The following is a 25222-nucleotide window of genomic DNA, read 5'->3' as shown; positions in this document are numbered from 1 at the left end:
CCATTTTCATAAATAAAAGATGAATATAAAATTAGACGCAATGAAACAATCTTACGAAATCCCAACTACAACAAGAACAATGAGATTCAATACCAGGCAAAGAACTTGAATAGACATTTCTCCAAGGAAGACATACAAAAGGCCAATAAACACATGAAAAGATGCTCAACATCATTTACTATGTGGGAAGCCTAAATCAAAACTACAATGAATACCATCTCACCTCACACTCATCAGTATGACTACTATCAAAAAATTGAAAAAATAAATGTTGGCGAAAATGTGGCGAAAAAGGAACATTTGTTGGCGGGAATGGAAAACGGCGGCTCTGGTGAACGGTATGGAGGTTCCTCAAAAAAACCAAACAGAATTACCATGTCATCCAACAACTCCCCTTCTGGGTGGATGTAAACCCAAAAGGATCGAAAGAAGGCTCTGGAAGAGATAGTCACACAGCGGTGTTCACAGCCGCATTCTTCGAAACAGCTACAACATGGAAGCAGTGCAGCGTCCATGAATGGAGGATAAGCCAAACGTGGTCCATACCTACAAGGGAATAGTATGCGGCTCTCTAGCGGGGGACGTTGTGACACCTGCTACAACAGGAATGAAGCTTGAGGACATCATGCGAAGTGAAATAAGTCAGACACAAAAGTCTTGTCCCGCTGTGGGGAGGGGGAAACGGGGAGTCAGTGTTTAATAGGGACAGAGTTTCAATTGTATAGGATGACAGGGCTGTCTGCGGAGAGGGGTCGTTATGGTGGTTGCTGACCGGGTGGATATATTTAACATTCCTGACCTGGGCACTGACGATGGCTAAGAGGGTAAATGTGATGTTATACATATTTTACCACTATGTAAAAAAAAGGGAGAGAGAGATCGAGAGCAAGAAAGAAATCCTATTTGGATTCTGTGGCTGGCCCGAGGTCTCCAAGCCTGCGGCCTTGTCTCTCAGCGCGAAAAGGAAGGTTGTATGAGAATTCTTACAGATGTTCCTGACCCAGGAGCAATCCTGGGAGCGGTCAGGACTGCAGAAGAGCAGAAAAGGGGAGAAGTTTCTCGCTGGAGAGCGGGTGTTGTTGAACGTCCTGGCTAGCACCCGCTCCAGTCATGGGGCTCAGCTTGCTGACCCAGGTGAAGACCAGGTAAGATTCTGCCCCCACTGACCATCCAGCGGACTGTGGCCTCTTTTCTCAGCTCTGCTCTCAGCACCCTGTCTCCTGGGTTCTCTGTCCCAGACTTCCTGCTGTTGACTCGATTAGGAGACTCTTAAGGAGAGGGCACTCTAAGGGGAGGGCCAGAGCCAGGCTGGTCTCCTGCAGTATGGTGGGCCTCCCGATGAGCCCACCCAGGTGTGCTGCGTTTGGTCCAAGTTGTGGGGGGCAAGGGACTCAGTGAGTGGTCTGAGCAGCTCTGATGCCTCCTGTCTGGGAGCACCCCAAAACCACTGTCTAACCCCCTTCTCGCATTAGCTCGCCAGCGGACTTTCTCTTTCTGCAGCCATACCCCAGTTCCAAACATCTTATTTTGTAGGTGATGGGCATTTTAATTCTAAGGGAAGGGATAATGATAAAGTCATCCAAGTTCCAGCCCAGCAGGAGCAGAAGATAATCCTAGTCCTGGCGCTTTTTCTAATTTTCAAGGCACGGAGCACAAAAAAATGAAGCAGTGCCCCCTTACAGAGCTTACATCCTGCTTGGTGACAGTCGCCCTAAGGGATAATGTCTTCCACATCCTGCACCTTGACCTGGACTCAAGGACTGGGCAGGGTGGAAGGGGTTGGGGGCGGGCTGGAGAAACTTCCCCATCAGCCCTGTTCTGGGGGCTTGCCTGGTTTTTGCCTCGCATGGCGTTGGAACAAATTGCTCAGCACTGACTGGGGCAAACCTCCATCGGTGGCCCTCGTGGTTTCTGTGGGTCAGCCTAGGGGGCCACCCAGTCCTCAGCGGCAAGTCTGGGAGGCTGGGGCTCCAGTCACCCCCCGGGCCCCTGCATTTATGTGTCAGCAGTGGGCTCTGGCCGGTGCTGGGAGCTGTTGGATTCTCTCTGTGTGGGTGGCTCTGTGAGAGCTCTCCCGCGCTTCCTCCCAGTGTGGCGGCTGGGCTCAGAGGACCAGCGTCCCCACGGAGGGAGCCAGGTGGATGTTGTGGCCCTTTTATGACTTCTGCTGCTTTTTCTGGGAGAAGTCTACGGATTTGGGGACATGTGTGAAGTCAACCTCCAGGGCTCTGGGAGTGGAGCAGCTCCCAGTGCAGGCCTGTCCGCTGCCCCACGACCTGGCGGTGCCCGTGGTTCCCTGGAGAAGCCAGTTCCCACCCGGCACAGGCTGGGCCCTCCAACCAGCCCTGCGGGAACTGCCCAGTGCCGTCTGGGGCACCACCTCTGTGTATTTGTCTGTCCCTCTGATCTGAGGACTCTGGTAAGCCCTCTGGGGGGCTTCCAGGGGTTCTCAGAGGTCAGCAGCTCAGGGCCAGGTCCCCAGGTTCATTCATCCACTCAACTCATGAATCTTTCCAAAGTGCTTCCTCGGGGCCCAGCACAGACCGTCTTGGTAACAACCAAATAAGACAGTCCTTGTCTTCTATGTTGCTTGGGGCAGCAGACAAGACTCAGGTGAGCCGGGGGAGCCCTCCACCCATGGCGCCTGGACCACTTTGAAGGCCATGGAGGGGATGCCAGGAGGCCTCTCAAGGCCGCCCCCACCCTGTGCAGGGGGCTGTGAGCGAGTGCGGGTGGCCCAGGCCGCTCACCTCTTTCTGCATTGACTTTGCTCCCCTGCCACGGGCCCACACCCACTGGCTCTGAGCTCCTGGGAGAGGCAGGGAGCCACTGCCCGTGCCCCTGAGTCACGAGTGTAAAGTACGCCCAGGGCCTTGGCAGGACCATCTGTGCAAGGGTAAGGTGTCATTAGGTGAACATTGAGAAATGTTGCTTTCCCACAGCCGCTGAGATAAAAGGTAACAGCTTCCCAGTTCAGCCTTTTGTCGCTGGCAGGGGTGGGAGCTGCAGGTCCAGGGGGCTGCAAGGCAGTGGGGTGTGTGTGAGCGCGCGTGTGCGTGTGCACATGAGTGTATGTGTGTGTGTGCGCGCGCGTGGCCTCCCAGCAGCTGTGCCCCCCACCGCACCCACCGCACCCACCGCACCCACCGCCTCTGGCGCGCTGCCCCCGCCCCTGGCCAGCTGAGTGCGCCCCCCGGCCGCCGAGCTGCCTCCCCGCTCCCCAGCGCAAGCGCCGGGAGGCGACCCCTGGCGCGCCCCCGGGTTCAAAGGCCCCGCGCGGCGGCCCCAGCCCCTCCGGGGGGCGGGGAGGCGAGGGGGTGGTGCGGGCGCCAGAAAAGCCCGAGCCCACAGCCGGCCCTGCGCAGAGATGGGCAGCGCGCTCTCAAGTGTGTGACCGCCGCCGCCAACTCCCGGCCGGGCCGGGGACGCAGCGAGCGAGCGCCGGCCTCGGACCCCGCAACTGGAGGGCGAGGCCGCTGTGCCGGGCCCAGCGCCCTTTCTCGGCCGCCGGCGTCCGTGCTCCCGGCCCGGTGCCCGATCGGGGTTCATGGAGCCGGGGCTGTGGCTCCTCTTCGGGCTCACAGTGACCTCCGCTGCAGGTAAGCGGGCGGGGCGGCGCGCCACTCCCGGCGGGAGCGCACACAAAAGGACCCTGGGATGGGGGCGCGGGGAAGGGTGCATTGTGGGGAGCAACCTCTTGCCTGGGCTCGCCACCCCTGGAGGCGCCTAGGGGTGGGCTGGTGGCGGGCGGAGGGTGGGGGCGGACCGAAACGGAGCGCCAACTACCCCGGGGGGCTCTGGGGGTTGCAGTCCACCGTAAAGCCGGAGATGGGGCTGGCTGGGTGGACTTGGTGAATTTTTCCTGAAGTTGGGAACTTTTCAAAAAAGTTTGCAGACTCTTCAGAAACTGTGCAAAAATGATTGCAGAGCTCTCAACGGGTGCAAATACCTTGCAGACTTTGCAGAAAGTGAAAATAGCTTGCAAGCATTTCACGAAGTATGCACACAACTTGCAGTCTTTCCTGAAACTGTGCACATAGCTTTGCAAACTTTTCAGAACACATGGCAGAGTTTGGAGACTTTTTACAGAAAGTGCAACTAGCTTGCAATCTTTGTAGAAAGTTTCCTTGTCCCTTTCCCCCAGGCTTTTGGGAATGGTAGGTGTATGTGGGGGGGGGGGATTTCTGCACACTCAGGAGCTTAGGAGTCCTTCAATCTGCCTTTTGCAGGACTGGTGCCTCGCCCCCAGCCTGGGGACGCTGGCAGGAGCGGCATGCCCGGGCCCCCCACTGCAGCCAGATCTGAGGGGGACATCGAGGAGATTGTGGCCACTACTGCAGTGCAGGGTTTGATTCCCAGACGCCCTGGGCAGGAGCAGAAACCAGGTCGGTTTGGGGAGCAGGCATCCAAGGGGGGTCCTGTGCACCGCCGCGCGAGGCGCTGTACGTGCTTCACCTACAAGGACAAGGAGTGTGTCTACTACTGCCACCTGGACATCATCTGGATCAACACTCCTGAGTGAGTCAGCCCAGCCCTGGGTGGCGGGAGTGACTGGGAGGGCTGGCCTGCATCTCTATCCCAGAGGACCTCATCCTATCCCTGCCGGGTCAGCCTGGAGCCCACCCTCGCACAGCCTGGAGCGCTTGCTGGGGCCTCCTGCCAGCGCAGGCCTGGTCTGCCGGTCAGGGCTGTGCCTCCCTTCCCCTCTGAGGGCCTGGCCTGGGAGAAACCCAATCTCAGAGTTTCGGATCCAGTGGAAGGGGGAGCCCTCCCGCCAAGAGAAATGAGCTGGCCAGAGGGATTAGACACCTGAGAAGTCCTTCTTCGATGGAGGAAAGTTATCTCCTGCCTCAGGGGATGAGTGCCCCCCCCCAACTCGACCCTGCCAGGCTCCAAGGAGTTTCACATTCCTTGAAAGCAGCCTGCTGTCCAGGGAGTGCAGGGGTGAGCTCGGTGGAGCCTGGTGGAACCTTCCCAGGAAGGGGGGAGTTCCACAGGGCCCAGGCTCCTTTCCTCCCGGGGCTGGAGTGCCACTGGTCCTGCCACAGGCTGACCATCACCCGCTGCCGCCCACTGCCACCTTCTCCCCCAGATGACCTCGCCTCCTCTCTTCCAGCCCCGAAGAGCTCTTACTCCTACTACGGGGCCGAGGCCAGTGCCCCGGGAGTCCTGGGGTCGGCCTTGCTGTCAAGCCAGCCTTCTTCCAAGGCCACTGGGTGGAGAGTGCTCTGCCCTGGGAGGGTGTGACAGTGTCTTCCATTCACTTCCGCCGTCTGGGACCCTCCCTCTGTGCACCCATCCCTCAGCCACCTCCCTGATAGTAAAGAGGGTCTGACCTTGCTCTGGTTTCCCGCCTTCTGGGCTTTGCCATACCGAGCTCTAAACTCTGGGGCTTGGACCAGATGTCTCCGCCGTCCATTCCTCAGGGTGTTCGTGGGACCTGGCGGGACTCCTGCTGGTGCCCTCCTTGGGAGTCTCTTGGAGGAGCTGGTGGTGCAGGAGAGCCTTTCGCTGGGAGGGGCAACTTGGCTGCTGTGTTTGGAGCCACCTTGATTCAGGTCCCCTTGTCTTCCTTCACCGCCAAACCTCTGAGCACACTGGGTGACAGCTTGGGTGGGCTCACTTACCCACCTTGTTTCAGGAGCACCTGCAGAGTGAGGGGCCGAGGAGGGTGTCCCCGAGGGGTCGAGCAGCTTTCAAATCAGGTGACAGGATCTAAGTGCATCTGGGGCAGGTCTGGAAAGTGACCCCGTGATGCCAGAATGGCAGGCGGCACTGGCTCCACGAAACCAACTTGACCCTTGCTCAGGGTCCCAGGCTCGGAAGGAGCCACGCTCCGTTTAACACTGTCTTGAAATTCTTTTTTTTTTTTTTTTTTTTTTAAAGATTTTATTTATTTATTTGACAGAGAGAAATCACAAGTAGGCAGAGAGGCAGGCAGAGAGAGAGAGAGAGGAGGAAGCAGGTTCCCTGCTGAGCAGAGAGCCCGATGCGGGACTCGATCCCAGGACCCTGAGATCATGACCTGAGCCGAAGGCAGCGGCTTAACCACTGAGCCACCCAGGCGCCCCAACACTGTCTTGAAATTCTTAACACTTGTTGCACCAGACGCTGTGCGTTGGCATTTTATCGTGGGCTCCCCACATTGTGTAGCCGGTGCGGATGGTGGAGTTCGCTCTCCAGGCTGTGTCCACTCGGGCTCCAGTCAGCACAGTCAGCCCACAGCCGGGAGGACGCAGCCTCGTCCTCGCCGGGAAGAAGAAAGTGCTGTGCGGTGGGCGAGGTGCCACTGATCGGCTTCTCTTCTCAGACAACAATCAGGGTCACCTCTTCTCGTAGCCCGCGTCCCCCGGACACTTGTCCTTTCTGATTCCTACCCTCCTGGTGTTGTGATCTGGCCAGTGTATCCAGAATTCGGGGCAGTCAGCACAGGGTTGAGTCTTGCCTTGGCTCGAGTCCCAGGCTGTGGCTATAGAAGAAGAAAGGAAAGCCGACTGCGTTAGGGACGGGGTCCTGGGACAGAGGAGTGGCGGACCGGAGTGAGGACAGGGTTTGGAGATTACCTCCGCTCTCTGCTTGTGGTCAGGCTTCTGGCACCGGCTGGAGGACCGAGGGCTTGAAATGCACCCAGGGGGCTCCACGTACGCCCTCTGATCTGTGTGGAGCCCCCGCGCGTAATTCCAAGTCGTCCTGTGTGAAGCCGTGGACCGCCGACTTCTCCCGGGGCCGCCGACGAGCTGACGTCCCCCCGCCCCGACAGCTTGATTGACCTCTTCCCTCTTTCCTGACCCGGATTCATTTTAAACACTAGGAAAGAAGGATTAAGGATGGCGTGGAGGGCTCTGCGTACAGCAGAGATGACAGCAGCCCGACGAGCAGTGTGAAATCAGACAAGCAGAACAGTTTTCCCGAGACAGATTCTTCCAGACGCCCTTTCTCGTTTCTTCCTCCCTTGCCCCGTGCCTCGCTTGCCTCTCTCCTTCCCTTCCTTCCCAAACTGGATAGACCTGTAGCCGGGTCCGTTTGCTGTCTTTAAACATCTTGGACAAGATTGCGATGTGAGAAACTGGGCTCTCGGAGAAGGGAACGCGGGCCTCTGGAGACACGGAAGAGGGAGCCTGACCACAAGCAGAGAGCGGAGAAGTTTCCACAGACCACTGGAGAAGTTTCCACAGACCAGGAGGGTCCGCAGCAGGAGGCGGGTATGGGAACAGCCAGGAACCGAGGAGACCCGGTCACTCCCCACGGTTGTCCCGGCCGCTCAGTTCGGCCGTCTCCCTCTTCCGTAATGTGCATTCAGGGTCTGCCGCTGGCCACGCCGGGAAGCGCAGGGCTCTTGAACCTCATGCCTATGTTGAGAGGCTTGACTTTGGGTGATTTTTCAGCTCTTCGTGTCTTTCGTGTGACGACAGACCCCACAGCCCTACTCTACCCCGAGAGGACATTTGCAGGGCTGCGGGCAGTCCCGGGAGTCGGTCACTCACTCTGCGTGTAAGGACCTGAAGACTGCAGGTGGGACGCAAGGTACTGCCCAGAGCCTTCGTGCATCTTAGTGCGAAGTCGTTGTCTGGCGAGGGCCCAGGAGACCAGGCGGTCCTGAAGTATCTTCTGGGTGTGAGAGCTGAGACTCTCTGGCTCCCTTCCATCACAAGTCAGTGAGCCCATCTTCCAGACCTGAGGCTGCCCAGTTCTTTCTGCTGGCCCCCAGTGCGTACTGGGCGTTCAGGAACGCCGGCTGGCTCTCGGTGAGGTTGTACTGCTTGGAGGTTGTTCCTTGTCTCACTGAGGTTCTGGTCTGCAGAGCTTTCTCCCAGAAATGAGGCTTCTTGTTTCAAGGTGAATGGATGTTCTGCAGAGGCTCGAACAGCCCAGGAGACCCATGTGGGAATGTGGGTTTCTTCAGAGAAGTTGCCCATGATTTCCACTGTGGCCTTGAGAAAGGGGAACCAAATGTGTGCTGGGCCTCTGACTTTCTTTGGCCGTGTTAGGGAGCACCCACCCCTCCTCCCCAGTAACCCCCCTCTTGCCAACAGAAACAAAAACAAACAAACTCCCAATCAGAGAAAAAACACATGCGCTCTTAGGGTCATGGAAAGTGCGCCAAGAATAAGATGACAAGGAAGACGTCATGGACAAGTAGTTCACGTGCTTACACACTTGTACACCTGGGACCATTCTCCACGAGTCCTTGAAAACCAGGAGTCACACAATTAGTTGGAGTCTCTGGAGAGACGGAACTCACAGGACATTGTGTGTGTGCAGACACGTGTGTGAATACACACACGTACACATGTGCACGGCCCATGATGTTGCAGTCAGCCCTGCAGGCAGAATTCCTCCCTCTTCAGGCGCCACAGGTTTTTCCCACGAGAGCCTTTGACGGATTAGACGAGGCCCACCCACATCATGGAGGGTAATCTGCTTTCCTCAAAGTCTTCTGATTTAAATCTCAATGCCATCTAAAAACATATCTTCTCAGCAACATCTAGACTGGCACTGGACCAAACACGTGGCTGGGGTGGCCCAGCTACACTGACACATAAAATGAATCCCTCTCTTCTGGCCACCATACACTGGTGGGAGGATGAACCCCCCATCGAGGGAATGATGGAGCTGCAGGGCACCCAGCAAGCAGCTCCTCTGTGTTCCTCCCACTCCGCTCCCGAGACCCGAGAGAACCTGTCAGCTTCGAATCCCTCCGAGCTCAGAATGAGGGAGAGGCACTGAGGGATGGGATGGGGACCGTGTTTTCCACACAAAACTCGAAGCTGTGTGAGCTGACCAGGAGGAATGCATTTTTGAAAAGAGTGATGGGGATGTTTGCCGTCTCCACTGTGGTGGAAACTCCAGGGTCTACAGCCCCCAGCGCGCCAGAGCCAGGCACTGTGCTGCATCCTGGCTGACAGGCTGAGTGGCCCCGGTGTGCTGCCCCCGCTCTCAGCGTGCCCCGGTGAGGCGTCAATGCCAGTCTGGCTGAGATGGTGACCGCACAAGATGACCAACCTGCCCGCCACACTGGCTTCTTCAAAGCGTGCCTCTCGGACTCAGTCCAGCAAGAATGACATTTGTTTGGGGTTCTTTTCCTCCCCAAAGAAGTAGAGTTAAAAAAAAAAAAAACAAACAAACAAAACCAAAACGGTAATTAAAAAAACATTGAAACTTGCATTTTAATGTATTTTGCCACAAAAAGGCAACAATACCAAAGATTCATCTTTGCCCCTGTTTGTTCAAGAAAGTAACACTCACATTTCCAGGAATGGGCGTTCCAAACGTAACAATGTTCCAGTGAAGTGGATGGATCCGGAACCCCTGCCTCCTGCTGATACAAGGCCAGCTGTCCCCCCGGCCCATAAGTCAGGACCGGGAACCCCGTTGCCAGAGATGCAGTTGCTCCAGCAGAGGGACCGAGTCTTTCCGGCCATCGGGAGACCCCGAGTGCCGTGAATGATGATGGTGATGGTGGGTGGTGTGGACGCCGAGTGAAGACATGTGACCTGGTGAGCACTCGGCATCGCGAAGACAGGACCATCCGGATAACTGTGCGGCCTCGGGGCGGAGTAAACCCACTGGGGCCGAGGCCCGGCCTGCTGCACCCCGTTCTGTGGTTGGAGGGTGCAGGCGAGGAGGTAGTGCTTTCCGCAGGACTGCTGAGGCCTCCTCCTGGGACCATCCACCCGGGATCACATCTGGATCCTGGAGGGGCGCGGAGCCAGCTCGGCAGACGGTCTGTTAGATGCCATTAGCTTACGGGGCACAGAGCTGGGGTAAAGGTGTGCCCGCCACCGACCGCTGATAAGTAGATTGATAAGGACAGGCTGGCCAAAGGTCCATCCAGGCTTGAAGAGACTTGGCCCCGCCCTTTCTGCCCCTCCTGTTTCCTATTACCTTGCTCTCCCCTTAGTAAATCATTGCAATGCTTGGGCCTCGGTGTTCTCTGTGGCACCTGGCCTGGGGCTCCCTCCTGTAGCGGAGCAGTGCGGCAGCGTCCGCGTAGTGGACGATCAGCGTGGACCCTGTTTGTAGAGGGGTCTGTCTGCGTTCTCGTGGGGTCCCCTGCATGAACACTGAGCCTTGGGGTTTGTGGACGGAGGACCCCGTCCCGGGGCCTGGAGGAGACACTGGGCACACTGGTTCACATGCGCTTGTGGGAAGGACCCAGGAGAGAGGCCGCTGTTGGCCAGACGGGACAGGAGTTTGGACATGGGGTTCTGACCAAAGGTGGTTTTGCTGGACTTGGTGTGAGTTTTCTCCCTGCACAACCATTCTGTGTCCTTCAAAATCGGGTAAATGTTTAGATCCCGGCTTTGAGGTCAGGTAGTGTGTCTCCGAAGACACTTCACGGCAAGATAGGGCTTTAAAAGCCGAGGGCCTTGAGGCTAAATTTCAGTTTGTTGGAGAGGTCGGCGCACACCAGGTGACCCCACTTTGGGGGTCACAGGGACCAAGAGTCCCCTTCTGTGTCCCGGGGTGGGTGTGAGGAGGCCGGGGGTGGAGACGAGGCGGGCCGAAATGCAGCAGCCGGTCCCCACAACGAGGCACAGTGACTCGAGGCGAGGGGCGGTTTGCTTTGTAGCAAGAAGGCTTGGAACGAAGGGCTTGACCCGGTGTGACCCCAGGGGGAGAATTTGGGTTTCTGCTAGATGAAAGGGACCTCACAGCTGGGAACTTGGCCTTAAATCTGAAGGCAGGTGAAAGGCTCTGACATCTCTGGTGTGGTTTATTCCTGCAAGAATTTAAAACAAAGGAAGCTGGGAGCAAGCAGCGCTTTCCTTCAGGAGGCCCCGCGGCTGCGTTGGAGCCGGGCCCGCTCTCTGCTCCAGCGCCTCAGCCGGCGGGACCCCCAGCACCTCCACGCACCTTCCATCCCTCCCGCAAAAGCACGGCTCGGCCTCCGGCATGGGGAGGTGACCTGCTCTCATTGTGCGTCATGTTTCCGATGACGAAATAGTTCCTTCAACTGGAACACACACACACACACACATACACACACACACACACACACACTTCCCCTTACTTGGACAGGAGCCCGTCTTACCCTGAGTGAAGAGCCGCTTGTCTGGGGCGCGTTGGAACTCCCGTGTCACTGGCAAGTGTTGCTTGAGTGGACTGACAGACAGCAGGACGGGGTATCCGCTGCCCTCCTCAGCTGTGCCAGCTGGGAGCCTGGGGGAGCCCAGCGGTTTCGGAGAATGCGTCTGAAGGCCGGGAGGCACAGATCTTCTCTTCTCTGGTGGCCTGCTCGGGACTGACTCGGACAGGACGCTTTGGAACAGGTCAGCCAGGGAGCCCCGTGCTTTGGCCCAGGAACTCAAAAAAATGAAACAGACTCATTTTGGGAATCCACGAGGGGCACGGAGGCCAACCTGACAATGGCACGAGTGGCCCCGGCGGTGGGGGTGACAGCCCCACCTATGACCCAGGGAGAGTAACAGCTCTGCCGAAAGTCAGAAGCAGGCCAGCGAGAAAGCAGAGAGGTGTGTGTCTTTCTCAGACTGTTTTTCTTGGGTTTCTTTGTAGGGTCGAGGCTGGGGTGAGGCCCGGTAAACACACTGCCCCAGGTCCGGTCTTCAGGGATTTGCCCAAGAGTCTGTAGTCAAGATAAATGAATATTAATGCAATATTTTTTAGTGCCCTTTTTTTTTTTTTAAATTTAAAGCAGAAAATTCATCATCAACAAAACGTCAACATTAGTAATGAGGCAGGGTCCCACACCGTGCGTGTCTGCCCGGGTCCCAGCATCGGGTTCTTGTGTGGGGCTAAAGCCTGTACCGACGGGGACTCAGGTATTCTTACTTTGAGGTGAGTGATCAGTACATCAGGGCTATCGCAAGGACAGGACCCAAGGACGCCAACAGCTGGATTTGGCAGAGAAGGAGTCTTTGTTTGAGTCGTACAGGTGGGCGCGTCTTTGTTCGATAGCATTTGGCAAAAGCTCTGAACAGTTAGCAGGACTGTCTTCTCTTACTGCGGATTATTTCAAGGATGTAGGATGGTGTCTGTATTTTCTTTTTCTTATCCCTCTGCAAATTCCCCCCATCTTTTAAAAAAGTACCTGCTCCTTACTTATGGTCACTCTTTCCACGGCTGGGAACTATTTTGAGCCATGTCTGTCTGCAGCTTTGCATAAACTTCTAATGAGGCCAAGCCAGACAGACGTGGGATTGCCTACATTCGACCTGGAATCCATTAGGGTCAAGGTGGGGGGAGCTGGGGAGAGAAACTCCAGCCTCGCTCCCTCCCGGGCACCCGCGGGGGCCGCGCCACATGGAGGGGAAACCAGCTGATCTGTGGAATTCTACGGACAGTTTCATTCCCCACGTAGTGTTGGAGCCTGTTCCCCCAACTTCTTGTTTGAGCCGTAACTCATAGCGATCGCAGACCACCCCACAAACGTGGAGCATTTTTTTCTGTTCCCCTTTCTTGGACCCCTGGTGCCTCCGAATCTCCTTGAGTGAGCGTGGGCCCCTGTTCGGGAGGGATACGCCTGTGTTCTAGAGGGAGCTGGCGCGCACGAGAAAGTCTGTGGCTAGGGTGTTATTTTTAAGCTTGTTTATATGGTGATAGGACACAGCAGTCTAGGCGGAAGTGTTACGAGTACAGGTGGTGGTCCCTGGCGCCTTGGCCTGGGGGGCAGGGGTCCTGCGTTTCATTGCGTTTTTATTGCCCGAGTGAAGGGTCGCGCCTGCCCCAGCAGCCCTGCAGTTTGGAGACCTGGGGACGCGGGGCTTTGAGAATCTCTAGGTGGAATATGGAGCTGGACAGACCGTTTCCGAGACCCAGCCAGCCTTCTCCTTCCCCAGGCCCGAGGGCGGCTGCTTCCTGGGGACTCTCACTGAGCTAGTCTTCCATTAGGACTAGAAACCTGGGTCCGTCTCGTGAAGCTTGTCTCCCCTCCAAGGACTTGGCCACCTGTGCAACCTGGTTCCTCCCTCGTGCCCCGGGGGTGGCTGCCAGGAGCTCTGGTTCTTCCCCCTCCGTCCCAGGACATCTTCTCTCCAGGAAAACCCCTCTGAGATGGGCCAGCTGAGGGCAACAGTAGAAGCCCACGACATCAGTACATATGGGAGATGGGGTGTGGACCAGAAGTAATGGCTAACTCAGACCTCACTCCTTCCTCCCCTCATTCATACGACACACAGTTACTGCTAAAATCCCGAGGCTTTCCTGAGCACCCCTACGTCAGCTGCCCTTGGAGTCCTGGCTTGTGCTTGGAAAGGTCCAATGTTGCCGACCCCGGGGCCACACTCGCTGTACACATGCAGAATTGATGCTCATTCTTGGCTCTGCTTGGTGGGGTTCAGGGCTCAAACACACTCGCAACATGCCTTTGATTACTGTCATATTCCCAAACAGCCAAGTCCTGGATAAATCCAAACTTTTAAAAAATTTTTTTCCCTTTGGTGGGGGAGTAGCCCCCCCCCCCAAATTAACCACCAACACACAGCCCATTGCTCACTTTCACGTTTCCAAATACCGTAGGCTCATTGGCTATTTTGGGGGGCTGCGGGAAGGGCACTTTTCACCTGGCTGGGTGGTAGGGTGAGCAGTCTCTGCCTTGGGGTCTTCCAACTTTAAGACGCATGGATTTTCTGCAGTGGAAGCAAAGCTGCAAATTCCCAGTTCACTTTACATTGTTTGTGAGCGTAAGGTTTGCGGAATCGGCCTTAGAACTGGAGAGCGTGTGTGTGTATTTTCTGCTTGTATAACAAGGTCGCTGAGGAGCCCTATTTCCTGGCCTGTTTTCTTTCCTGGAGGCTGTAAGGGCCCCCTGTGGGTTGTCTGGCGCGAGGCCTGGCTCGCAGCAGACTTGCACAAGCATCTGAGGAGTGGACGAGGAATAGTTCACAGGATGGTATGACGTCTGAGCCGGGGAGCCGGCCTGGGGCTGGGCTCCGAGCATCTTCAGACGGAGGACAGTGAGTGGGATGCGAGTGCGCGGGATGCTCGCTTCACCTGCCCAAAGGACAGGATGATCCAAAGCAAACATTTCACAGGGGCACACCAGGGAAGGAAGGACTCCAGCCGGCTTCCTTTGCCGAGTTTTGTCCTGATTCTGAACCCCGTCTTTTGTGTTTGGTTGCAATGAAGAAAATCTCCACTCATCCCCAGTAGCTGGAGACACTCTGGGTCTTGCTATTCAATCCGAGAGGTTATGGTCACTTTGGTTTCAGGGAAGGGAGTTCCGGAGCAGCTAGCCATCACGGCCACAAACCCCAGACGACCTGGTCAGCTCACATGGTATCGGACGCGTTTATGGGGAGGACGCGGACTGAGAGGGAGAAGCTGTCCCAGCAGCTGGAGAGGAGCCGAGACTGGGGGCCCAGACGGACGGGGATGGGGCAGCGGGGGGTACCGGGCAAAGAGCAGCCCCAGAGTATTTCTGGATGTTGAGTTGCCTTGCTCAGGCGTCTCGGGAGAGAGTCTTGGGAGAGACGGGGTCTCACTTGCCCAACTGGGGTCACTGGTGAGTCCTCAGACAGGAGCCGGTGCGGCACATGGACAGAGGGAGGATCGTTCCCCAAGGGAAAGGCAGCGCTTAGGTTCCTGGAGACAAAAGCGACCAACGGTGGCCTCAGGCTCTAGAGAATTCTATTGGTCTTGGGCACTAGAAAATTCTGGGCTTTCGAGTCCTTGGAGAGGGGTGCTCCCCTCTCTGAGCTGGTGCCTCTGGCCTCCTGGCCTTTGTGCTTAGCAGGTACAAGTGACACACACGCCTGTGGGGAGGGACCCCCTCCTGTCATAGCAGTCAGAGCAGAGCTCTCGCCTGACGCTTCTTTCCCATTAAGGGGACAAAGGCTGTGAGTGGAGGTGAGCCACACTCTCTTCCTCGCCCAAGAGGCTGTTTCTCCGCTCGGGAGAGCAGGTCAGTGATGCCTGCCACAGAAGGAATTTAATAAAGTCTGAAACGGAGCCGTCACTGGAAAGTGTGCAGGGCTTGAGAGGGAGGTTGTCAGCGGAGTGGTCACAGGTATCGATGGCCGCTGGTGGCTGTCTGCCTGCGGGACGGTCCTTTCTGTCCCTTTCTGCTGTAGGGTCGGTCAGCACTGAGAGGGACAGGGGCTGGGGCTGGGGCAAAGGGGAGTGTTCATGCCGCATCTGTGACTTCAGTGCTCCCTCCGGACGATCGTTGGCGTGTTGGAGAGCGGGGCTGGTGCGCGCATAGGCCCTACTCACTCCGAAGAAGCTGCAAGTTGGGATGTTTGTGTGGAGTTTTCAGATTAAACAACAACAACTCTCTGTTGATTGGGTGAAACCCATAAAATGCGAATTTGCTCACCCCTACAGTAGCTTAAAACTGTGTGTGTGGAGGCCCACCTGTCTTGTTCCTGGGCGTTCCCCCAGAGTCTGGTCCAGCACCTGCGCATCGAAAAGCACGGGGCAGAGACTGTAGCGTGCCTCTCATTAAGGGGCACGGCGGGAGGGGGTGCGGTAAAAACTGGGTTTTCAATGACAGTGTGCTAAACTCTCTGGAGAAACGAGCCTTTGACCAGTGAGTCTCCTTTGGCTGCGTCTGGCCGGCCTTGGTGGACGTCTGCATCTCTCCTTTAAACTTCAGGGATAGAGGCCGGTTGCCTGATCAGAAAGATGGAGGTAATTAATTCATTTATGAACAGGCAACCCTGAACTTGAAAACAAAAACTTAAAAAAAAAAGAAGCCAACTTTCCTTATTTAAAAACTTGTTGCAGCGAGAAATCGAGTGCTGTCAGTGTGACATGCAGATGAAGAAAGCACACGGGGGACCTGGAAGTTTCGTATTTAATAACATTTATATATGACATTTGGGAAAAGCGGTAAATAAGGAACACTGTGATAAATAAGACGGTGGCATCGCCGTCTCCCATCAATAATGAACGTACGTAGGTTGAGGGACGATTTCTTACACAGACACACAACGCTAGACGCCGCATATGTAAGGTATCTGGAAGGCGGTGTTGTTTTGTCTGAGAGCGTTTGGACTGATCTTCTCATCCGCTTCTCTTTTCTGCCGAGCTCCGTGTTGTAGCTGGAACATGAGCAGACGCGAGAGCTGCCTACTTTTTACCAAGAATCGCGTCCTCCAAGCCCTGCTGTGCAACAGTAGCTACACCGACTGGCCGGAGAGCATGCTGGTCCCAGGCTCTCCGCGATGTGACTTCATTTTCATTGTTCCACTGCTTAGGTCACTTCCAGTTCTCATTAAAACAGGAGAAAGGGCACCAAGATAAACCAAGGGCAAGTGCTTCTCAGGGGGGCCGTGCAGCTAGAGCAGCCTGGAGGAAGCGCGGCAGAGAACGGAAAGGCCTTTCTTGCTCTTGCGTCTGAAATGCAGGCCGCTGGCCAGGGGATGGCGCTTTCCTGCCTGATCACATCCCTTGAATTCCCAGACCAATTACACAACAAAGAGCTATCTCTAATTTACTGCCAGCCCCTCCCTAACCGTTTACAAGCAGTCTGTCATAGATCGGGACACTGTCCAGAGGGGAGTGATCATCGTGTAAAGGGCTTTACAGCCTAACAGTGGGATCATCGGCTCACCTTTCTCTGTGCACCTTGCACATACCTGTGTGCATTGGCTTGTAATGTTTCCTTTACCTGATTTCATAGCCCAGTATTACACGAACTCCTGAACACCATTCTGTCTCCCCATCACACTTAGAATAGTGCTGGAGACATACACATATGTACGTACGTGTGGGATGCTTGGCAGACGTTGGGGATTCTTTATAATGCTTTTCGTGGTGCTTGAACGTCTCAGGTTGGAAAGAATCTAGTCTTAACAGTCCAGATTATCTCACGATTACTACCCGTTCCTCAGTCAGCAGCCTTCACCTGCTCAGTCTTGCGCGGGGTCCACGGCACTTACAAAAGATGCAGACCAGCCTTCTGCTCTTGAGGAGGGGTGACCCACACTGACTTCCAGACAGTGGAGTCCCCTGCCCTGGGCCCCGTGTGTTCGAGGGCTGCCTCTGATCATCCTCTGGCCATGTCTCCCACTCTGTGGGACTCAAAGTATACCCCTTCCAGACCGAGTCTCCGGCGTCCAGGATCCTGCAGTCCTTTACCCAAATGTCGCTGAGCTCACTCCCAGGGCCTTTGCAGGTCGGTGTCTTCCAGAATCTGACACCAAGGAACAGAACAGAGCTCCAGACAGATCCCAAAGACCACAGGGTGTCCAAGGGGTGGTTGAGGTCCCCTTGATGTAGGACAGAGTCGGACAGAGTCGGACGGAAGGGTGCTCAGCCTCCTTGGGCAGCCCATGTTCCAACACCGAACTCTGTGGAGCCCCAGGAATCTAAATTCACACCTGGTCCTCCAGGGTGTTTGGAAGCCATATTTGTTCAGGTAGGCGGCTGGACCTGTCTTATTTAAGAGGTTATTTAAAACCTTTGAACTGTTGAGCCATGGGTGGTGGGCCTCACTGGACTGGAGCCCTGTTAGAGGTAGGCTCTTCCGTAGTCTGGGCCACCTCTCAGCCCGCCAGCTGCCGGCTTCCATCCTCGACCACCCCCTCCGGGGGCCAGTCCCCTGAAAGCACGCTTGGCCCTCAGCGCTTGGAGCAGGGGTTCTCAGCCTGCCTGTGGGGAAGGGGAGCTCTCTGTAAATGCTCTGAAAATTGCAAGGGCTCATTTGCGTATGAGCTTTTTGCATTGGGCTGTGAGAAAGCCTTTGCATTTCTCTATTAACGAACACCTCGTCGCCTCATTTCCTCACGTGAAGCATGCCGGGGTGTTTTCACTGGAGTCGAGCAGCTCTGCTCGCGTAAACGCACAATCGGCGACGGCGAATTCAGAACTGCAGGACTTGCTGTTGATGGAGAAATAGGAGCGTGGCTATTCCTGGGTGTAGTCTTCATCACGAAAACGGGGACTGGGTTTAATGTCGACCCTTGGAGATCTGATGTGGCCCTGTTACTGGAAAAACACACCTTTAGCCAAATTCTGGCTCATAGCGGGGTCTGTATTTGGGCTGCCCCTCTGCCCCCCTGCTCCTGAGAAGAAATGGGGTTTTAGCACAGGTTCAGCTCAGACCGGGACGGCACACTGCTTGGTTTCTCCATTTTGGGGGCACAGACTGCTCAACTCCGAGTCTTCCTCGAGGCGGGAGGAGCCCTCCTTCTACTGTTCAGGAAGGAACCCAGCACAGGACAGAACACGATAAAGGAAACGGGGTGGCAGCACCCTTCACTGGCCTCCAACCCAGCAGGGGAAAGTTGGTTCAGAGCATGGGTCACAGTCACAGAGGGTTGCCACCGACCCCCCGAAATGCTCCATGGTGTGTGTTTCAAATTAAAGTAAATCCAATTTGATTTTATTTTGAAAACGCAGAGATGATGTCAGAACTCCCTTTGAGGCCCATGATTGGTGATGCCCCAGGGGCGTCACAGAAACCAAGGTGGTTCCTCTTGGAAAACCCGGCCCTGCTGGAACAGTAACTTGGCCACAGAAGTTTCCTCTGGTAATTAGCAATTTGTCCCCCAGTCCTATTCAATAGTGCTAATGAATTAAGCATATGCTTTTAACTTTTCTCACCACACTGCCTCCAGGCAGTCTTCTTCCTTCTCTGGAGTGATGTCTTGGACGAACACGAACATAAGAAACAGACAAATGTTACTGGTCCCAGATGACCGCATTCCCCGCCTCCCAGCTCCGACCGTGAATAAGACTGGCAAACAGCTCCAGACTTAAAGATTTTTTTTTTTTTTAAGATTTATTTATTCATTCATTTGACAGACCGAGACCACAAGTAGGCAGAGAGGCAGCAGAGACAGAGGAGGAAGCAGGCTCCCCGCCGAGTAGAGAGCCCGATGCGGGGCTCGATCCCAGGACCCTGAGATCATGACCCGAGCCGAAGGCAGAGGCTTTAACCCACTGAGCCACCCAGGCGCCCCCAGACTTAAAGACTTTTTAAATAAGCCTTTTCCCAAGGCCAGTTCTGGCTTGGCTGTCTTCAGAGTGCCTGGGGGCCCTCCTGATGTGTGTGTCTTGGAGGACACGGCATTGGGGCCAGGGTGAGCCTGGAATTCCGTTTGCGTATTCTGGTTGTTGCGGACAGCGCGGGGACGTGTACACAGAAGACACCGGGCATGAGGCCTGCAGAGCACGGCTGGCTGGCCTTGGGCTTGGGGCTGGGCAGGCCTCTTACTGGTAGGGAGGACGTGCTCTGGCCTGCCTGTGTTTCCGCCGCAATGTCCTTGTGCCAGGCCGGGGACAGGAAGACAACCCATAACTGCCCTCCAAGGGCTCCCAACTGGGGGCACACTGGAAGTGTGAGAGGATGGACCCTGGGGAGTGCCGACCTTTCCTCCCCCAGGGCACACCACCTCCCTGTCCCCTGGCCGTTGTGGAGAGCTTGGGGAAAACGGAGGTAGAGATTGCCTGCAGACTCTTCCTAATTCCCCCAGGGTGGGGAAGTCTGTGGACACCAGATCAGAGGTGTGGCTGTGCCCCATCACTCTGGCCATGTCCACGGCCTCCCAGAGGCAGCCAGTCACACGAGGATTCCCCGCTGAGTGGGGAGGCCTGGCCTGTGTGTCCATGCAGGGCCCTGACGCTGCTCTGTCCTTTGCAGACGGACCGTGCCCTATGGACTGTCCAACTACAGAGGAAGCTTCCGGGGAAGGAGGTCCACAGGGCCATTCCCGCAGAGCTCGCAGCCCTCCGAGTGGAGCCCGCGCTGCTCTTGTGTGCAGAGCCAGGACAGCGCCTGCTTGCACTTCTGCGCCCGCACCCTGGCTGTCAGCAGGTATGACGCCCCCATCACACTCCCCTGCAGATCTGGAGTTCTGGGCAAGTGAGAGGAGGCGGGAAGAGTCTGCGCAGGGGCGTGGGGCGGGGCCTGGGGGCGGGGCTCAGGGCGGGGCCTGGGAGGGCGTGGCTGTGCCCTGGCGGGGGTGGTCTGGAGCATGACCTTGGCTTCAGAGGTGGGTCCAGCCCTCTTGGTCCTTTTCAGAACAGAGCCTGCAGGGCAGCTGCAGCAGTGTCTGGTCTCCAGACACACTTCTGGACTGCCCAGCGCTTTGCCAAAATCTGCATAAGTAACCAACATTTAAAGATTGAAGAATTACCCATCCCTGCCAATGTGTATTTTTAGCTTCTTGCAAAACAGTAGATGGGACCATCTGGCCCCAAGGGGCCCCACCTCCCCTCCTGGCCTGTAGAGGCTGGAACCTTGTGGGAGCCACTCCCATCCAGGGAGACGTGCGTCCCGCATCTGCCTGCGTCGCCCCTCACCTTACTTCGGGGACCTCAGGAGCCGACTCTGGCAGCTAAGAAGTTTGTGAATCTGTGTGGACCTGAGTAGATGAGCAGACCCCAGGTTTGGCCCCGGGTGGCATTTGCTCAAGTGCACGGGTGCCATTGAGGTCAGGGACCCCGGATTCTCTGTCCGAAGCCCCAGGGCCAACCTTATTTTCTTTGGCTTCGTAACATCCAGTGAATAACTGAGGAGCGAGTGGACTGTGCTCGGGTCAGAGTCTGCCCGCATGTGCTCAACCTTGGATGCCGCGCCCAAGATGCCATCCCTGGGGAGTGCGCTAATGTCCCCGCTGGGAAGAGGAAGTCCTAATTTGGCACCAAAAAACCAGCCGCATGGAAATGCGGGTCGATTCATTAAAACCAGCTCTCTCCCCACAGGAACTCAAGGACGGCAACAAATCCTGACAAAGAAGAGTCAGCCAGCGGTGCCAACGGGGGCCTGCGTCCAAGGAGGTGAAACTGCTTTCTGAGGCGTCACACCCTTGGGGACAAGGAGGATGTGAGGGTGGCATGTGGTCGTGAGGACAGCCGGTGGGAGCCCCAGCACGCACGGGGTGCGGCATCCACAGGGGACGGGGCCTTCGGTACATTATCTCTGGGGGCAGAGCAGGCTGGAGCTGTGGACAGTCACTGTCACTGCCCGGCCCCTGGGCAGCCACTCTCCGTCACAGAATTGACGCCTTGCATCCCTTGCAGCTTCGGAGCCGCGACAGCTGGCTCTGGACTTCACTGGGCCCGGCCCAGACACAGCTAGCTGGCCTGCTGCTCGGACACAACCCTCCCCCGACCCCAACAGCCCCGGCTCAACTACCCGGGCCCAGGTGTCGCCTTTTCCACAGGCAACATGTGGTCGTTACCAAAAAAAAAAAATCATTTCTTCTCTGCAGCAGCTGATTCTGGCGAGCGGTGACTTATAGCAGCTTGGCTTGGCAGTAAGGCCCCCGTGTCCCCACATTGGTTTTTTGTTTTTTGTTTTTTAGCCTGCTTGTCTTTGGTATGAGAGATTCTGAGGGTTTCTCCAGCCAGACTGGGTTTCTTTGTCATCCTGTCAATCAGGAATTGTTATGAATGGCCCGCACATCTCAATGGGACGGTAATTCATGTCCATAATAATAGCCTGGAGGTGGCTTGGGTTCCTACAGGGACTGATCAAGGGAAGATTAAACCGTGCTCGGTACACAGGAGGCTTTCCGAATCAGTGCCAGCGGCTTCTCGGCATCCAGGAAGACCCTTCGGCACCCGGAACACGAACGGAGACAGTGGCGGGGCGGGCGAGGCGGCAGAGAGAGGCCCCAGAGAGCACGAGCCAGGCCCCAGCTGGTCCCAGCCTTGCCTTTTCTGTCTCTTTCCTTTCTTGCTCTTCTCGCCCCACACCCATACTCCTCTCGGCGAGGGCGGGGTGGGACTAAAGCCGTCCGTCCTTCCCCTCATTTATTCACCCCTCATGCACCTGTGAATCGCGCACCTGGGACGCACTGGGCACGGTTCTAGAAGTCGGGGACGGCAGGGCGTGAGGCAAAGCGTCTGGCCCTGTGGAACTTAAATAGTGGGGGAGCGGGCAGCAAACAGATACGGTCTCCCTCCTTATCCGTGGGGCTACGTGCCCAGGCCCTCCGTGGACGCCTGGAACCACGGCCACCACCGAGCCTCGTCTGTACTGTGCTTTTTCCTCCACGTACACACCCCTGGGAAAGCGTGGTTTATAAATTAGGCACAGGAGAGAGTGACGACAATAGCCCACCCTAGACTAGAAGCAGCAAAACAGTCTGCTGTAATAAAGGTTCTGTGAATGTGCTCTCTCTGGCTCAAAACAGTTCGGTCTGTACTCGGCCTCCTTGCGAGGAGGGAATGACAAGATGCTGTGTGGGGGGGAGAGGGAGCTGGACACGCAGGCCCGTGATGCAGCGCGAGGCTACTGGGGACCCTCTGAGAGTGTCAGAGGCAGGGACGTCTGCTTCTGGGCCGTGGCTGACAGCGGGTGACTGAAACCATGGCTAAGAGGGGACCACTGTACGTGAAATAACAGAGCGAGACAGATGAGGGACAGTAGGAAGGCAGGGTCGGGCCAGGAAGTGCTGGGGCTGGTTGTAGTTTGGGATCTGGTGGACAGCATGGTCTCCCTGAGCAGGTGACGTTGGCTTAGAGACCCTCAGGAAGTCAAGGGGTGAGCCAGGGGGATGAGGAAGGGGAAGAGATTTCAGGCAGGGACCACACTAAGTGCAAAGGTCCTGTGGTAGGAATGTGCCCAGTATGTTCAAGGAAGGCGAGAGAGCTGTGCACAGAGAAAGTACGAGGTTGCTTTAGCTGTTGCTCTGTTACTGTCGTCTTGACGGTCCAGAAGGTGAGGAAGGTAGCACAGGTGCTACCCCCTGGGGCCGGAAAGGTGGTTCTTCCAGGTCTTTGCGATTCATGTAAAGCTCCTGTAGGAAGATTTACTCAGGAAGAAACATCTTTTCTTATAAGCCACGGTCCCTACTTGCCTGCAAGACTCAAGTTAGTAATTTCCAGATTCACATTCTCAGAGTGGAAGCTTGCCACCGTCCCGAGCTTATGATAATCGAAGCCGTGACCAGGCTGCGGGGCAGCTCCCAGAGGCCACGTCTGCTAGTGTGGTTGATTCACACCTTCCTGGGCGGATGGCAGGCTCTGAAATTGCCAAGAAGCACTGGCGAGAAGGTTCAGCAAAGCAGGCAGCGGGGCTAGAGGGAGCGCGGGGGGAAGTCGCCTGTACAGGCAGTGGGAGCTCTGCGGCGCTACATGCCTTTCTGTCTTTCACCTCTTTCTCCGGGACAGGCTGAAGTCAGGGACGGACAAAGTGAGCGGGCCTTAGGCCTCCAGCATCAAATGCTTCCCCGGGCAGGGCTCCTCGTTCAGCCTGTAGCTCTGCAGTTTTAGGAGCCCCCGCCAAAGCAGGCCCGCGGCACCCCGTTTCGGGGGCCTCAGTCCCTGCTCCTGCCCACTTCACATTCCCACCTCTTGGAGGTCAAGGAAGGCGTTTTGCCCCCGGGGAGAAAAACCCATCAAGAGGGTCCTCACTTAACAATACCGCCCTACCCCAAGAAAGCCCCCGTCCAAAGGACCCGGTTTCTCTAATGGGTAAAATGATCCCAGATGTGCCCCAGAGCCTGACGCCCGTGGCTCGGGTTTCATGCAGGAAATTGTTTTTGGAGTGGTAGGGCACGTTGGAAAGCCACTTGCTAGCTTTCTCCTTCTCCTGGAGGAGAGGTGGGCTCTGAGCTGGCTTTGCACACGTGAACGCGCATCCTCTTGTACGCGACGCAGCGGGTGGTGGGAGTATGTGACACTCACGTCCTGACATGGGGCGGCCCCGCGGTGGGAGCCGGGAGGGCGCTGGGCGTCGATTCTGGGTGCAGGTCGTAGCTCTGCGGAGTTGAGGACTGTGAAGCTTATCGGATGTAGACAGATTTTCAGCTGTGTGTGGTGCCCACCGGAAAGAATAGATCTTAGAAAAAAGAACGATGTTTGTGATGTTTGCGACCAGCAAAGGAGTCCATGAGTATCTGTGGGCTTTGAACCCTGGGCGGCGGCTGAGTGTCTGCTTTTGGTCGGGCCCTGACTTCCTGTGCCTTTTGCGGGTCGTCAGACCAGGGCACGGCGGGCCTCTTCCCGGGGAGCCACAGTAAAGGCAGCCAGCTGCAGCTCAGGGCCATTTGCGAGAATATTTGCTTTCATGAATAAATGTGGATCTTTGGGGAATGGCTTCAAAATAAGTCACAAATGCAAACCCTTTGTAAATTATGTAAATTCCTATTTATCTATATAATCGGCAAGCACTGGGTCATGCCCGGCAGCTCACGATCGGCTCCGGCTGTGCTTTCGGCCAGCCCAGGATTACTGGATCTGACAGAGGGACGCGGGACGATGTCACCAACAGGGATGGCCCCTCCGCCCCCAAGCCCCAGCCCCCACCAGCAGAGAGAGGAGAACCTCCATTTGAGGCATGCCCAGGTCACCCTGCAGAGAAATTCAAGGTGGTGGGGGACCGAGCCGTGGCCTTGACCAAATGTTGAGTTCTCCCATGAGTATTTCCTAAGTTATTATAGGTATGAAACCGAGTATCTGCCGTGAGGAAGCAGAAGGGACTGGTTTGCCAGCAGGGGTGTGTAGTGTAGAGAAGCAATTATTTATTTCGAGACTGTTCCTTACTTCAATTCCTTTACGTGGATCTGTTAAAAGTAAAGCCACTATATAGAGAGAGAGATTTTAAATTGTGTTCTGAATCCAAACTCCTCGTCCTTAGAGCTTGAATCCGATTTTTAAAACGCATATGAACTGTTTGGCTCTGTGGCAAGATGGTATCTTGGAGAGAAATTCATTCGTTGTGCTAACACTCAGAAAATACTAACTGTCAAATGCATAATAAAAAAATCTTGAAGTTTTCTCTGATTTGTGGGTTTTTCTCACTGGTGTTCTATGCATGGTTACACATCGACTTTTCATGGACCTCTGGAGAGCTCGGAGGGAGTTACAGTCCAGGAAGTAGAATCCATCCAAAGTCAATTATGGAGGGAGGCGAGCGTGGGGCTGCTTGAATTTAAGGAAGGAGCGGGATTTGGGGACCATCTGAGCAAGATAAACAATTCAAGGCAGCCGGGAAGAGGGAAGTTTGGGGAGAGGATTGGCTCCTTTCCCTGGCGCTGTCCTAGTCACTTGGTGGAGCCCCTGAGTGGCCACAGCAGGGCTGGGGCAGGAGTCCGGGGACAGGGCAGTCACGGCCGGCAACCGGCGGCCGACCCGAGCGGTCCCGTATATGGCCGTTTCGTTTTGCTCTGCTGCGTACAGCTCTCGAGAATGAGCAGCCAGAAGTGACCACATTCTGTTTGATTTCCTCCCTCCCTTGCAGTCACTTTAAGCCTTGAGGACGACGAAAGCGTCTCTCTGGGCTGAAGAGTCAGAACAGGTTTAGGTTTCTTCATTTTCTTCCCCTTCCTCTCTCCAACCTCCTTTCTCTTTCTCTCTTTTGCCT

At 56.0% G+C, this 25222-nt stretch overlaps 1 protein-coding gene across 2 annotated transcripts; it reads left to right on the top strand.

Annotated features, from left to right (window-relative positions):
• Positions 1-2990: 2990 nt before the first annotated feature.
• Positions 2991-24642, top strand: EDN3 (endothelin 3). Of its 2 annotated transcripts, XM_059132866.1 has the most exons (6): positions 2991-3599; positions 4230-4518; positions 19550-19723; positions 20614-20649; positions 22290-22299; positions 23029-24642. In XM_059132866.1, exons 1-6 carry the CDS (start codon positions 3548-3550, stop codon positions 23128-23130), a joined length of 663 nt encoding a protein of 220 aa, XP_058988849.1. In that variant the 5' UTR covers positions 2991-3547; the 3' UTR covers positions 23131-24642. The 2 variants fall into 2 exon arrangements, with proteins under 2 accessions (XP_058988849.1, XP_058988848.1); XM_059132865.1 differs by having other exon boundaries at positions 3001-3599; positions 20614-23715.
• Positions 24643-25222: the final 580 nt, after the last annotated feature.

This window comes from Mustela lutreola, chromosome 9, assembly GCF_030435805.1.
Source record: "Mustela lutreola isolate mMusLut2 chromosome 9, mMusLut2.pri, whole genome shotgun sequence".
NCBI classification, from domain to species: Eukaryota; Metazoa; Chordata; class Mammalia; order Carnivora; family Mustelidae; genus Mustela; species Mustela lutreola.
The sequence above is the reverse complement of the archived record's forward strand: the minus strand, read 5'-3'. Positions and strand labels throughout refer to the sequence as shown.